We start from the raw sequence: 13,031 nt of genomic DNA, 5'->3' as shown, positions 1-13,031 counted from the left end.
ATCCTTTCTAAATCCCCATTCTAGCCGGATACTTCTTTATTGCTCAGTTTATTGCAGCATGTGTTTATGACAGTGAATTTTAATGGGCTGATTGACTCACTTTAAGAAATATCTATTTGCTAAAATGCGCCTATCCTGGCAATAATGGTAAGTAATAATTCTAAACATGCTTGGATTGCAGCTGTACATGAAGTTCAGCTTTCTTTTCTATACCAATAATATAAGACATCCTCCAAGCCACAAATTAATATATATTCAGGCTCTAATTGACATCACAGACTATAAATAAGAGATTATGCTAAGATACATTTAGTATCTCAACAGTTTCCTGCTGTATCTTCTGATAGCTGGCTTACTATTTTTAACAAGTGCAGTACGTGTATCACATTATTTTAATAAGAGAGAATGCTGGAATATTTGTTCTGTTTGAAATGTTGATACATTTAAGTGCATTAGAGAAGTAATTATAATGGGTCTCAAATCCAAGTAAACATGATAAAAACTGAGCTGTTTGCTTCAGAGGTTGAACAGTGACTATACATTCATCAAAATTTATGGTATAAAAGCCGTATGAAAAGGAGAGAAAGGATTAAGTTAAGCACTGCATTGTTTACCCTGAATTTTGTGCACTAACAGCTGAATAACCTGCCTAGTTAGGATTAATGGAAAGATGAAAAGAACAGCAGAATACAGGGATGCATGCAAGTTTCAGCAACGATTAAAAAAATTATATATATATTTAATTGAGGCGGATCCAAGACATATAAAATAATTTAAAAGAAAACAAACATTTAGCATACCTAAATTGCATCTATTTGTTATTAAAATTATACCCCTCCTTTCATCCAAGGACCTCAACATGGCATACACAGTTCTCCCCCCTAACTCCATTTTACTTCACCACAAACCTATGTTGTTGTTTAGTCATGTCCCACTCTTCGTGACCCCATTGACCAGAGCACGCCAGGCACTCCCGTCTGCCACTCCTTTCCCTGTTGTTGTTGTTTAGTCTTTTAGTCGTGTCCAACTCTTCGTGACCCCATGGACCAGAGCACGCCAGGCACTCCCGTCTGCCACTCCTTTCCCTGTTGTTGTTGTTTAGTCTTTTAGTCGTGTCCAACTCTTCGTGACCCCATGGACCAGAGCACGCCAGGCACTCCCGTCTGCCACTCCTTTCCCTGTTGTTGTTGTTTAGTCTTTTAGTTGTGTCCAACTCTTCGTGACCCCATGGACCAGAGCACGCCAGGCACTCCCGTCTGCCACTCCTTTCCCTGTTGTTGTTGTTTAGTCTTTTAGTCGTGTCCAACTCTTCGTGACCCCATGGACCAGAGCACGCCAGGCACTCCCGTCTGCCACTCCTTTCCCTGTTGTTGTTGTTTAGTCTTTTAGTCGTGTCCAACTCTTCGTGACCCCATGGACCAGAGCACGCCAGGCACTCCCGTCTGCCACTCCTTTCCCTGTTGTTGTTGTTTAGTCTTTTAGTCATGTCCAACTCTTCGTGACCCCATGGACCAGAGCACGCCAGGCACTCCTTTCCTAGAGCTACCTAAAGACTTGTATGCCCTGAGGGAAGGCAGAAACCCAGACCAGACAGCTGATGCTATCAGCTCCTGAAGGGACTACTAGTTGGTCTGATAGTATTGTTCTATATTTTATACCCTTTTTTGAAGGTTAAGGTTGGAAATCACCTTGAGTGCCTTGGCAGAATGTGGTATAAAAATGCAACGGATAAATAAATTTCCATTAAGCCTTGTGGTTTTCCTGCTGGCAATAATAATAATAATAAACAGGCTAAAGCAGTTGAGGCCAACAATGCACAGTTGGCATGAAGTTCGCATGTGCTTTAAATCAGGTCCTTCCACAATCAGGGCCATCTCTACCATGGCCCTGGGACCTTAGGTTGAAGGGGTGGGCAAGAAATAAATAAGAATGAAGCAGAGTGAATTGGCCACCTTGGGTTTATGAGGGGTGTCATTAAAGGGCAAGCAGGCTATTTTTACAACTTCTACTGCTGCCACTTCATCATTGGCTAACCCGCTCCATCCTATTTATGAGATATGAATTAATGGAAGCTATTATGGCGAATATAATGTTCTTCTATATCTCAGATAGCCCCAAATGATGGAAAGGTATTAAAGATGGCTTGGCATTAATATTATAATGTGGTAGCATTTAAGAACGTAAGAATAGTCCTGCCTGTGGGAAGCCTTGCAAGCCGGACCTAAGCGTCACAGCACCCTCCCCTCCTGCAGTTCCCAGCAATTCAGAAGTATATGTCTTTCTTAACACTTGTGTTATTGACAGTTATCCATGCCTCTGCTCTGATACATGGTTCAAAACCAGAAGCAAAGCCGTAACTTCTCTCCCATGCATTACTGATGCTCCAGGTGCTCCCATCTTGGCACGGCGCTGAGCCGCATCTCGATTCCCCTACAAAGCCCTAGCTTGAGTGTGGACATAAATAAAGCTTAGGCAGAGACTCTTCAGCTCCTGAGCCCATTTCTCCAAACGCAAGAATTATTGCACTAGCTCCTTCCGTGGGTTATTGAAATGTGAGACCTGTCACTTCTCTCAGCTCAGCTGCCTTTCCTGGAAGCGTAAGCGCGGCGATTGTGTGCAGTTCTACATTTCCAGGCAGCGGAACTGGAGCGCCTCAGCAGCCCTCGCCTTTTTTCCAAAAGGAAAAAAAAAAAGAAAGCGAGAAAGGAGGAGCGGTCCATGATCCCACTACCTGACACCCCTTGAAAGCAGGGAGTGAACTTGGGGCCTGTTGAAATAACTTTCCCGTGGCGGCGGCGGCGGCGCCCTTCCCTCGGCTAGCCCACCGGGCGGCCTCCGCCGTGGTCCCTGGTCGAGCAGCCCGCGGGGAGAGCGCTCGCTGCTTCTGCTTCTTCTTCCTCCCCTCCTCCATTGTTCCCGCCCCTTCTGGTCTCCGCCGTTGCAGCTCCTACCTCCGGCCCCTTCCCCTTCCGCTGCCTCCATCTCAGGCTCTCCGGCGGCTGAGCGCGGAGAGCGCCTCGCCCTGCCCAGCCCCCGTCCCCGTCTCGGTGGGGAGGAGAGTCCCCGGGCCCCCCGGCGCCATGTCCCGGTACACGCGGCCTCCCAACACCTCGCTCTTCGTCAGGAACGTGGCCGACGCCACCAGGTAAGCGGCGGCGGCGACGAGGGAGGCGGCCTGCGCGCACCGAGGGGCGGGCGACGGGGACCTGCCCGGGGCGGAGGCCTCCGGCGAGGATGCTGGGCCTCTCGGGGGGGGGGGGCAAGGTCTTTCCGCTTCCCCTTTTTGGGGGAAACGCGGTTTTTTGTGTGTAAAATGGCTGAGGCCCAGCGGAGAAACAGGCAGATAAGGGGCTGGGTGTGGGTCCCTGGAAGATAGAAGGGGCGCTTTCTTCTCCGGGGGGGGGGCTGCTCCTTAGAAAGGTGTGCGGCAAAGATGTGCACTGCGTGGCTCTATGGGCCAAGTAAAACGCCACCTGCTATATTTTCCTATCGACTTTTTTTCTTTTTTAAAATTAAAATTGTTTCCATTGTTATCCGCCGTCGGTCCCACTTGCCGGAAAGGCGGGGTATAAACGGAAGCAGGCCCTGGGTTGTTTTTTGAAACGTTAGTCGCCCTCCTTGTTATGGAAGAAAATGAAAATTGATCTCGTTCCCAGAGGGCAACCTGCCCTGGGAAAACCAGTGCAATGATATTTATAGCAGTATCTCTCCCCTCCCCCCCATTGCTTGGGTACAGGGTGTCGCTTTCTGGCTAATCTGTGGGCCTGGAGGAGGAGGAGGAGGAGGAGGAGGAGGAGGAATTGGTTCCTAGGCATTTGTTAAGGGATGACATGGACCTCCATACACACTGCCCAGGCTGGTTTCCCAGAGAGGTCACTTTGGTGCTGCTAACGCAGCACTTTGATTTCACTCCCAGAAGGGCACTCCATTGTCAGACAGAAAGGTGCCAACAAGCGATGTGGTCCTACAGGCACCCTGTGGGTTATAGTTACGTGGCTTGAAAGTTTGCCACAGACTATGTTCCATCTGGGGGACGCGGGTGGCGCTGTGGGTTAAACCACAGAGCCTAGGACTTGCTGATTGAAAGGTCGGCGGTTCGAATCCCCGCGGCGGGGTGAGCTCCCATCGTTCGGTCCCAGCTCCTGCCCACCTAGCAGTTCGAAAGCACCCCTAAGTGCATGTAGATAAATAGGGACCACTTTCTAGCGGGAAGGTAAACGGTGTTTCCATGTGCGGCGCTGGTGCTGGCTCGCCAGATGCAGCTTCGGCACGCTGGCCACGTGACCCGGAAGTGTCTTCGGATGGCGCCGGCTCCCGGCTTCTTGAGCGAGATGAGTGCGCAACCCTAGAGTCGGTCACGACTGGCCCGTACGGGCAGGGGTACCTTTACCTTTTATGTTCCATCTAGGCCAGTACAGTGGACGCTCGGGTTGCGAACGTGATCTGTGCGGGATGCACATTTGCAACCCGCAGCGGCGCATCTGCGCATGCGTAGGTTGCAATTCGGCGCTTATGCGCAAAGCGTAACCCCCAAAACCCGGAAGTAACCCGTTCCAGTACTTCCAGGTTTCGGCAGGTCAAAAAAACACAACCTGAAGCGTCTGTAACCCAAGGTATGACTGTACTGTCTAGTCTATCTGCCAGGGACCACAGTAGTATGAGACCTTTGCTACCACTGTTCAACTAGACATTTAGCCCAGACCTTTTGCATCATAAGCGTTACCCATTTATCCAGGTCTTTGTCATCTTTTGTTATATTAGTAATTATGTAAATTTATTCATGTTGGAAGCTGCCTTAAGAATGGTTTTTTTAACTTTGGAAAGGTGGTATACAAATAAAATGATCATAGATCATAGAAAGATAGTTGTAAGGGAGCCTGAGGATCCTCTAGTGTCTAGTCCAACCCCCTGCAATGTAGGAATATACAGCTGTCCCATACAGCAGTGGTTCCCAATTAGGACACCCCATTTTTCAAAAGCCAAGCCACAGACCCCCTACTTTTGAAAATTTTGATAACTCTATGGTAGTTACCTCTGCGAAACAATTTTTTGAACAAAATGTGGGGTGGCCCCAAATAAGCAAAAGATTTTAGGTATACTAAAAAACAAACAGATCATAAAATTTGTGTTATTACAGTGCAAAAATAACAAAACAAAAAAAAGTTGAGGGGAAGGCAAGGGATGGGGCTACGGACCCCCTGGGTGCGTTCTCCAGACCTCTAATTGGGAACCACTGCCATACAGGGATCAAACCTGCAACCTTGGCATTAACAGCACCATGCTCTAACCAACTGAACTGTATGTATGTATCCTGTCTAGCTATTTTTATCTGAGTACTTAAAAGCATGTTTTCAGTCAATTCTTCCCTGCCACTTTGCAACTCCAGTAATGAAATTAAATGGAACACCACATAAGGTGACAAGATGTGAATGAAGCAGGGCAATGAATTTTGATAGTTGCAGCTAGCTATTAAAGTTATGGAGCCCTCTCCTCCATTGCATTTGCTTGCCTTATACATTTTTGTTTTGTCTTGGACAGGCTTCAGTAGTTTTGTGGGTTTTTAAAAAAATATTTGCTAAAAAGTCTTCCCATATTCAGCTATGAGATTCCTCCCTTCAGTAGGGAGCACTTTGTAGGGAAAGTTTATTCAGATAGCAGAATACAGCTAGGACTGCAGCGTTTAAACCATTAATTAGTTAGATGAATCACTTTCATAACTCTTTAATTGAATAAAACTGCCCCAATTAACTGGGCAGCAATATTAAAATATGACATTATCTTTAATATACATACTTATAAATAGAAATGGCAAGCAGCATATTGAAAAGGTATTCCTTTTTTTCACATTAGGAATGCCTCTTCTAATATCAGACCAGCATCACACAGCAGTGCATTATCTAAAAAAAACAACAACAACACACGATTGTTTTCCTTATATGCAAAATTGATGATATCTGTCTCCTAGCAAAAAATCCTTACCCTGTGCTCCAAGCATAGTAGGGTTTCTTTTGTTCCTTTGTAGGGCGTGGAAGACTCTTTCCCACATGAGAACCCAATATGCAAAGAATTGCAAATAATTATCCTTTCCCCCTATGATTGAAAGACCAGCCAATGAATAAGGCATATAATTAAAAAGCTAGGTATTATATTGTACAACCTGATGTTATCCATTCTAACAAGTGCCCAATAATTACTGACTTGTGTGGAGTCTTTTGATATGTATGGAGTGACACCCCTACTTCCCAGTTATTCATTTCACAGAAAGGAGCAAATTTGTGCATGCTTTTCTCTGTGGGTTTGTGTAATCCTCACCACATCTAGTGGCAATGAATTCAGCATAATATTATTCATTGTGTAAAGTTCTTTCTTTTGTTTCTCCTGATACTTCTGCCTATGTGAGGATGTTTGTCTTATGTGAGGGAAAATATATCTGAATTCATCTTCTCCATTCTGTGTGCTCTTTCATGGTTTCCCCCCATGTCTGAATCTTTAGTATATTTGTTATAAACTGAAAACTCATTTTCTGGTGCCCCAGTCCCATGCTGAAAAAATAGTGGCATTATATTCAATCAAGTTGTTGACCTGTTTATCTCAGTACAGTACAGTGTGCTTCAACTGGTGTTTGATCTCCTGAGCGATATTGTAGTCTGACAAAAAAAGCAGGGGTTCCAGAAAGAGAATTGTGCCTTTGGAGAATTTTAAGTTGCAGGATTGTTGGCATTTATTTTTGTGTCTGCCCCATTTCCGCAAATTGCTAATAGAGTAATCACAATGAGAATGATCCAATACCAGGAAAAATAAATTTAAGTGAACCCTAAACATACTAATAAGTTCCTAGCTCGTTTTAGTTTCAATAATTATATATGTTCAAAATTTATGGCTATGATTCCCAATACTTACAGAATTATTGAAAGTGTGTCTTTAATAGTCTTAATACACAAGATAAGTCTGCTGCGGCTAGGTATTGCTAAAGCAGGTACAATGATAAAGAAACACTCATTCTTTTTGCCTTATTTCTAAAACACTTCAGGCCTGAGGATTTGCGTCGTGAATTTGGTCGGTATGGCCCTGTAGTAGACGTATACATTCCGCTTGACTTCTACACAAGACGCCCAAGAGGATTTGCTTATATACAATATCCTTTATGTCACTGTATTTTTTATTGAGGTGCATTGTTGTTATTGCGTCCTAACTTAATGTATTTATTTCTTTGTCTCAGAAAATGTAAAGCAGTCCACAGTGGCTGGCAAGCACCCCAAAGTTTGAATGAACCTGGTTAGATAGAGTCCAAGCAGGCAAGCCAAAAGACACCTTAAAGTTCAAGCTTCAAGGAATAAAGAGGGAGGGTGGAAAAAGATAAAAAGAAAACTGGAAGAGGGGAAGTCCTTTTTCAAGGAAAAGACAAAGCCACAACACCAAGTTAAGGCTTCGGCTTTCCGACATTTGCTCAAGTTCCAAAGTCAAAGCCAAGTCTGATTTGGTTGGTTCTCCGGCCCTTGTCAAGTCCATCTAGCAAGCCCTAAAGAGTAAAGGTCAAGATCAAGTGACGTGGAGGTAACTGCCAAAGTTTCCTTTTGTATCTTATCGCTCAAGCTCTTACGTTGCAGTCAAGAATTTGTTTGTTTATAACTGTTTTAGTTTAACATATTGCTTCCTTAAATTGGTACAAGAGAACTGTATGCAAATATTTGTTCGCTTTTCCATGAGTCATTTTCCTAACAGAACAGATTTCATTGGAATACTGAAATATATCAGTAATTTAGATGATCTGGTGACATATTTTTGTGGCATTTACAGCTATTTGTTTTAAATATTGGGAGTAAAGGAGGAGGAAAAACAAGTCGGCTGTTTATAGATATGAACAATGTCTGCAGTAAATCAGAACAGAAGTAATGAACTGAGGCCGCTTACCTGAGAGTAAGCCACATTGACTTCAGTAGGACTTCCTCCTTAGTAGATATGGTTAGGAGTCTACATCTAGATAATACTATTTTCCACATCTAGGTAATATTTCCTATTAATGTGTCAAGTTTAAGGGCCTTCAAATAAGGTGCACACCTTAAATATTCTTGCTTTGGTTCAGTTATGCATTACAGATGTAGGGACTCCAAAATACACAGCGAGTCCCTTGCTGCCATTCCTTTGCCATTCAGATCTGTAGAGAAACAACTCTGTGTGCCCACAGACATGACATTGAAATGGAGGGGAAATCACTGTGTGTGGGAATTTCATGTGCATTTCAGTGTACACAGGAGTTTCTGAATAAGGGCACCTATATTTTAAAGGCATTTATTATTACCTTGTTTCTGCATGTCATTGAGCTGCCTCATACTTTTTGTGGCAATCCAGGTATACTGACTGGTACTTGCTGTGATACACATACAAAGTGTGAAAGAAAGATGCACATCTTGCAGAATTTTGTGGGCCTTGACACTTACTGGGTTCCCTTGAGAAAGATGGGGCTTGCAAAACAAAGCGGGGATGACAACATGACTAGGGCAGTGTGTCCTGACAGATGCCTGAGCTTGCCATTCTCTGGAGTCAACACTGTTTTGAAATATGCATTGTACCCTTGCCGGGGAGTTGTGGCCAATCCTAGTTTCCCAGCGTGCTTGTGGTTGTGTGTCCTCCTTCCATACATATATGTATATACAACCAAACACACTGCTGGAGTTCTGCTGTATTTGAGTGGCAATATAAAGTATGAAGCAGCTCTCAGCTTAAGTGGCATATCTAAATAACTCTTGCTTTTTAAAGTATCTGGAGTAATTTGGTCTATGTTACATGATACAATTTTTTGCTTTGTGCATGTTTAAAGCGTCCTTAACAGACAGTCATGTTTGAAGATGTTCGTGATGCAGAAGATGCTCTTTATAACCTCAATAGAAAGTGGGTATGTGGCCGGCAAATTGAAATACAGTTTGCACAAGGTGATCGCAAAAGTAAGTGAACACCACCTTGTCACTTACTTATTCTGCAAAGCATTTCTTTAAGATAGTTGCCTTTCATATCTCTTAAGATTGAAAAATAAAACAGGCACAAGCTTATAAACTCTAGTTTTTAAAATTGCATGCGTGCTCAGTATGTAAGAAGCTGCAGTTTTCTTGCGATCTTCCAGTTCTGCTTTAAATTCTAGCACCAGGTCAGATGAAATCGAAAGAGCGCCGCCAGTGTTCTCCAATGGACTATAGAAGGTCAAGAAGCCGTAGCCGAAGGAGGACACGTAGCAGAAGTTCTTCATGGGGCTGGAGCAGGAGACATTCTGATAGTTTTAAAGAGTAAGTCTGAGGATCATGAGACAAAAATTCAATTGCATACTAATGATTGTGTATGTTATGTTCCAGGAGAATGTTTGTGAACAACAGTGGTGGTAACCAGTGAGGATAAGGTAAATTTGAGCTGGTCCTGCAAAGGTTCAGTCATCCTGGCTCCTTTGTAAATAATTTGAACACTAATACTGTACAGGTAATACTGTACTTGTTTATCGGGTAATAAATCCCATTGAATGCAGTGGGGCTTACAGCTGAGTAGAAATGCATAGAATTGTGCTGTGTGGCTGGCTATTCTCAGGCAGGCAGGCAGGCAGTGAGGTAGTATAGCTTCAAAATTCTGGCACTGCATTTGAAATGTTGGATTAAAATCTAAGTATTAAAATCATCTTGCTGACTGACTCCTAGTGAGCTCATTCTTGTTGCACCAGGTTTGAAAAAATAAAGTTTTGAGACAAAGTAGATTTTGTCTGAGATAGTAACAATGCGTAGATAATTTTTAATAGCTTGTTATTCCAGTCTGAAAGAATAGAATAGAATAGAATAGAATAAAAGCATAAACCATGGGAATCCTCAAAACTACTCTTTAAATTTTCCTTTTAAGGTTTTGGGGTACTTTTGGCATACAATACCGTTACAAAAACAAACAAACAGTACCTCAAACAAATTAAGCAAACTGTTTGGGTTACAATGCTCCTTAAAAAGCAGGGGAAGATCAAATATCGCTTCTAATGGAGCTTTGGATGATTTTCAGGTCAAGGCGTAGACGACATTCTTACAGCCAATCTAAGTCTCGCTCAAAATCTCTTCCAAGGCATTCCAGCTCGCCCAGACGATCCATCACCCCGCAGAGAAATTCTAGTTCTAGGGGAAGGTCACGATCCAAGTCACCCCACAGAAGTTCCAAATACGTTGAAAAGTCACCATCCAGTTCCCATCGAAGACGTTCCGGTTCGAGAACAAAGTCACGATCACATCCAAAACGTTCCGGCTCAGCTACCAGATCCCTGTCGAAATCCCCTCGGAAACATACTAATTCCAGTTCTCGCTCACACTCTAGGAGCTTCTATCAGAGAAACAGCAACCAGTCAGTATCTGAAGAAGATTAATGCCTCTATTTCTTTAACACCGTTTTTTATGAGCACAAAATAAGGAGAACAGAAATTGTCCAAAGCTTATATGATATGTAAGGTAACTGGTAAATGAGAGGTCTTGCTATGTGCCCTTTCAGTCCCTGCTTCAGTGTGCAAGAACTCCTTTTAAGATTTTATTTTTTACTTTTAAAGAAACATTTACCTAGTCTAGATTCTATTTCCCTGTACTTGGAACCCAATAGTAGGCGATCCTGTGCCCAAGTTAAGCTCCCTGCATCCATGCAAGCTGTCGTTAGTCCTGGCAGTGATGTAACTTCAGCTGCTGAAAGACCAATCAGCTTTCCTTATCAGAATTGTAATTGCCCTTTGCTCCATGTTCTTTCAGTTGGCAGAACCTAATGTCAGTTTAACATTGTGCTGGATAGAAGCTGTATGAGAGGTTTCCTCCTGTTTAATGTGGGGATAGAGGCAGAGCCATTCAGCCATGCCCTCCTTAGCTCTCGTATAATGCTTTTGTAGATATTGTAGTGCAAGCAAGGCTTGTACTGCATATCTACACCTGGAAAAGGGCGGCGCTGCTCAACAAGTAGCCTTTTGCTATTCATTTTAACGTGACATGAATTAGATGAAGCTACAGGTTGTTTTACTTCATTTTGCTGTTTTCTTTGGCAATATTTTTCTGCCTGCTTTATTGTCATACCAAGAATAACCAGTTGAAACCTGAATCTACTGTTCTTGTATGTTCTTTGGGTAATTAGGGTCTTTTTTTGAGGGTGGGGGTGCTGAGGGAGGCATTATAATGTGTGTGTTGAGTTTGAAATGTCATTTCAAATTCAGGTGGTCTAATTGTTTCAGCTTAGAGAAGTACATTAGCAGGCTAGTATGGGAAATTTTGTATAACATAGGGTAGTTGGAATCTCACATCCTTCCGAGTTTATGTTTTTTCAAATATAATTTATATTTAAAAGCCTAGCAATTTATTTCCATTTGGGGCTGCATGTTGAAAGAGAAGTGCTAACTGATCTTAATTAACTTCTATCGAAATCCCAATCTATAGATCTGCAAGCACATTAAAGCTTTTGGAACTCAATTTTCTTGTCAAATAGATGATAGGCAAGAGGGGGAAGGAGGACCCAGATAGCCTTTCCTTTCCTTCACTAACGTACAGGCTGTGCATGCAGATTTGGCAGTGTGTTGGGATGGAATGCATTTCAGTCTGGTCTGAATATGCAGCAGAATGAGGTATAAGTAAAGGGCTGGATTAGATTGTACTGCGTCATATGGGCAATACCACTTTTGAATGCTCTCCCTGTTTTTTTAATTCCCAAAGGCAATGAAAATAGAAAGTCGTATCAGGCAAATAGTTTGGCTACAATCTACTCCCTGTTGTATTTACCTTCTATTGGTAGGGAGTGTTTAACAGAAGGGAACATTCAAAATGTGATTTATCTACAAACCGGAATTGGTACAGTTCACTCTATGAAAACATTCTGCTGTATGTGTAAGATACAGCCTTTGATCCTGTACAGTGGTCTCAGCATTTGCAAAGTGGATGATTATCACATTGTCAGTCACTGGATTGTGACCAATGTTTAGTAGAAAGCAGTCTAATAATACGTAATGGAAATTTAAAAAGTGATAATTGGTTATATAAAGTCATTTTGTAATACTGTAATATAAGTTGTTAAGCACATGCTTTTCATGTGTAGTCAAAACATTTTTGTGAAACCCTTAAAACAGTAATATTTGTAGTGTAAGAATCTTGCTACATTATCTATTTTCGAACTATTATTGTATTATGAGATTAATGTAGAAGACACCTTCTTCAAACATTTTAAAGTTCTGAGCCCCTGAAACTATTGAACTATTGAGTATAAAATAATTATTGGCTTGTCTAACCCAAGTAACAGAAGGTATTCTGAAAATATTTTGTATTTTATAATATGTTACATTTGCATTGTGTAGTAACGTTTGGGAACCTATAATTTGTGTTTAAGTGTATAGTACTAGCTGTGATGTCTGTTACATGGTACAAACATTGTATTAAGTAACTGTGGTGGCAGTAAAACCACGTTTCACTTCATGAGCAATTATACAATTTTGTGTTGGAAATAGCATTATTGTTATTTCATAACTTAAGATATTATTTTCAATAAAACACATGAAGTTCCTTGTCATTCCCTTTTTCAAACAAACAAACACACACACACACTTCATAACAACTGTGCACACCAGCATAGCAGAGTGTTTCACATAGGGGAAGAGTGACTTGCCCAAAGCAACACAATTTATCTAGGATTGGGTTTTTAGTTTTGTTCCACATTGCAGGAACCTGCTTCCACACTGCTGCTCCTCACAGTGCCAGGTTGGATGAGAAGTTCAGAACCATACAGGAGGCCACAATGTTTGAGGGTTGAGGCTATTGTGGGGAAGAGTTGCAGCATGGACTTCTCCTGTATGATCCCAGGCATGTCACACCACTGAGAAGACATGAGATCCAGTTTTATTGTAGATCTGCACATAGGGAATAAGATAGTAAGATGCTGGGCTACTGCTGCAGTTCAGACTGTAGAGTGAGTGTATGTATGTATGTATGTATGTATGTATGTATTTGCTTTCCCCCATTTTTTGTAAAATGCACACATTCGTCCTTGCATGCAGTGGTCAG

General features: G+C 42.4%; 1 protein-coding gene across 2 annotated transcripts; it reads left to right on the top strand.

Annotated features, from left to right (window-relative positions):
- The first annotated feature begins 1,842 nt into the window (after positions 1–1,842).
- SRSF12 (serine and arginine rich splicing factor 12) lies at positions 1,843–12,533 on the top strand. 2 transcript variants are annotated; one of them, XM_080999850.1, is made up of 5 exons: positions 1,843–3,145; positions 7,031–7,135; positions 8,839–8,942; positions 9,137–9,278; positions 10,024–12,533. In XM_080999850.1, the coding sequence occupies exons 1-5, from the start codon at positions 3,081–3,083 to the stop codon at positions 10,376–10,378; spliced, it is 771 nt and encodes a 256-aa protein (XP_080855976.1). In that variant the 5' UTR covers positions 1,843–3,080; the 3' UTR covers positions 10,379–12,533. The 2 variants fall into 2 exon arrangements, with proteins under 2 accessions (XP_080855976.1, XP_080855977.1); XM_080999851.1 differs by having other exon boundaries at positions 2,615–3,145; positions 10,084–12,533.
- The last annotated feature ends 498 nt before the right edge of the window (positions 12,534–13,031 follow it).

The sequence above is a fragment of the Podarcis pityusensis genome, assembly GCF_964106645.2.
Source record: "Podarcis pityusensis genome assembly, chromosome: 3".
NCBI lineage: Eukaryota > Metazoa > Chordata > Lepidosauria > Squamata > Lacertidae > Podarcis > Podarcis pityusensis.
The sequence above is the reverse complement of the archived record's forward strand: the minus strand, read 5'-3'. Positions and strand labels throughout refer to the sequence as shown.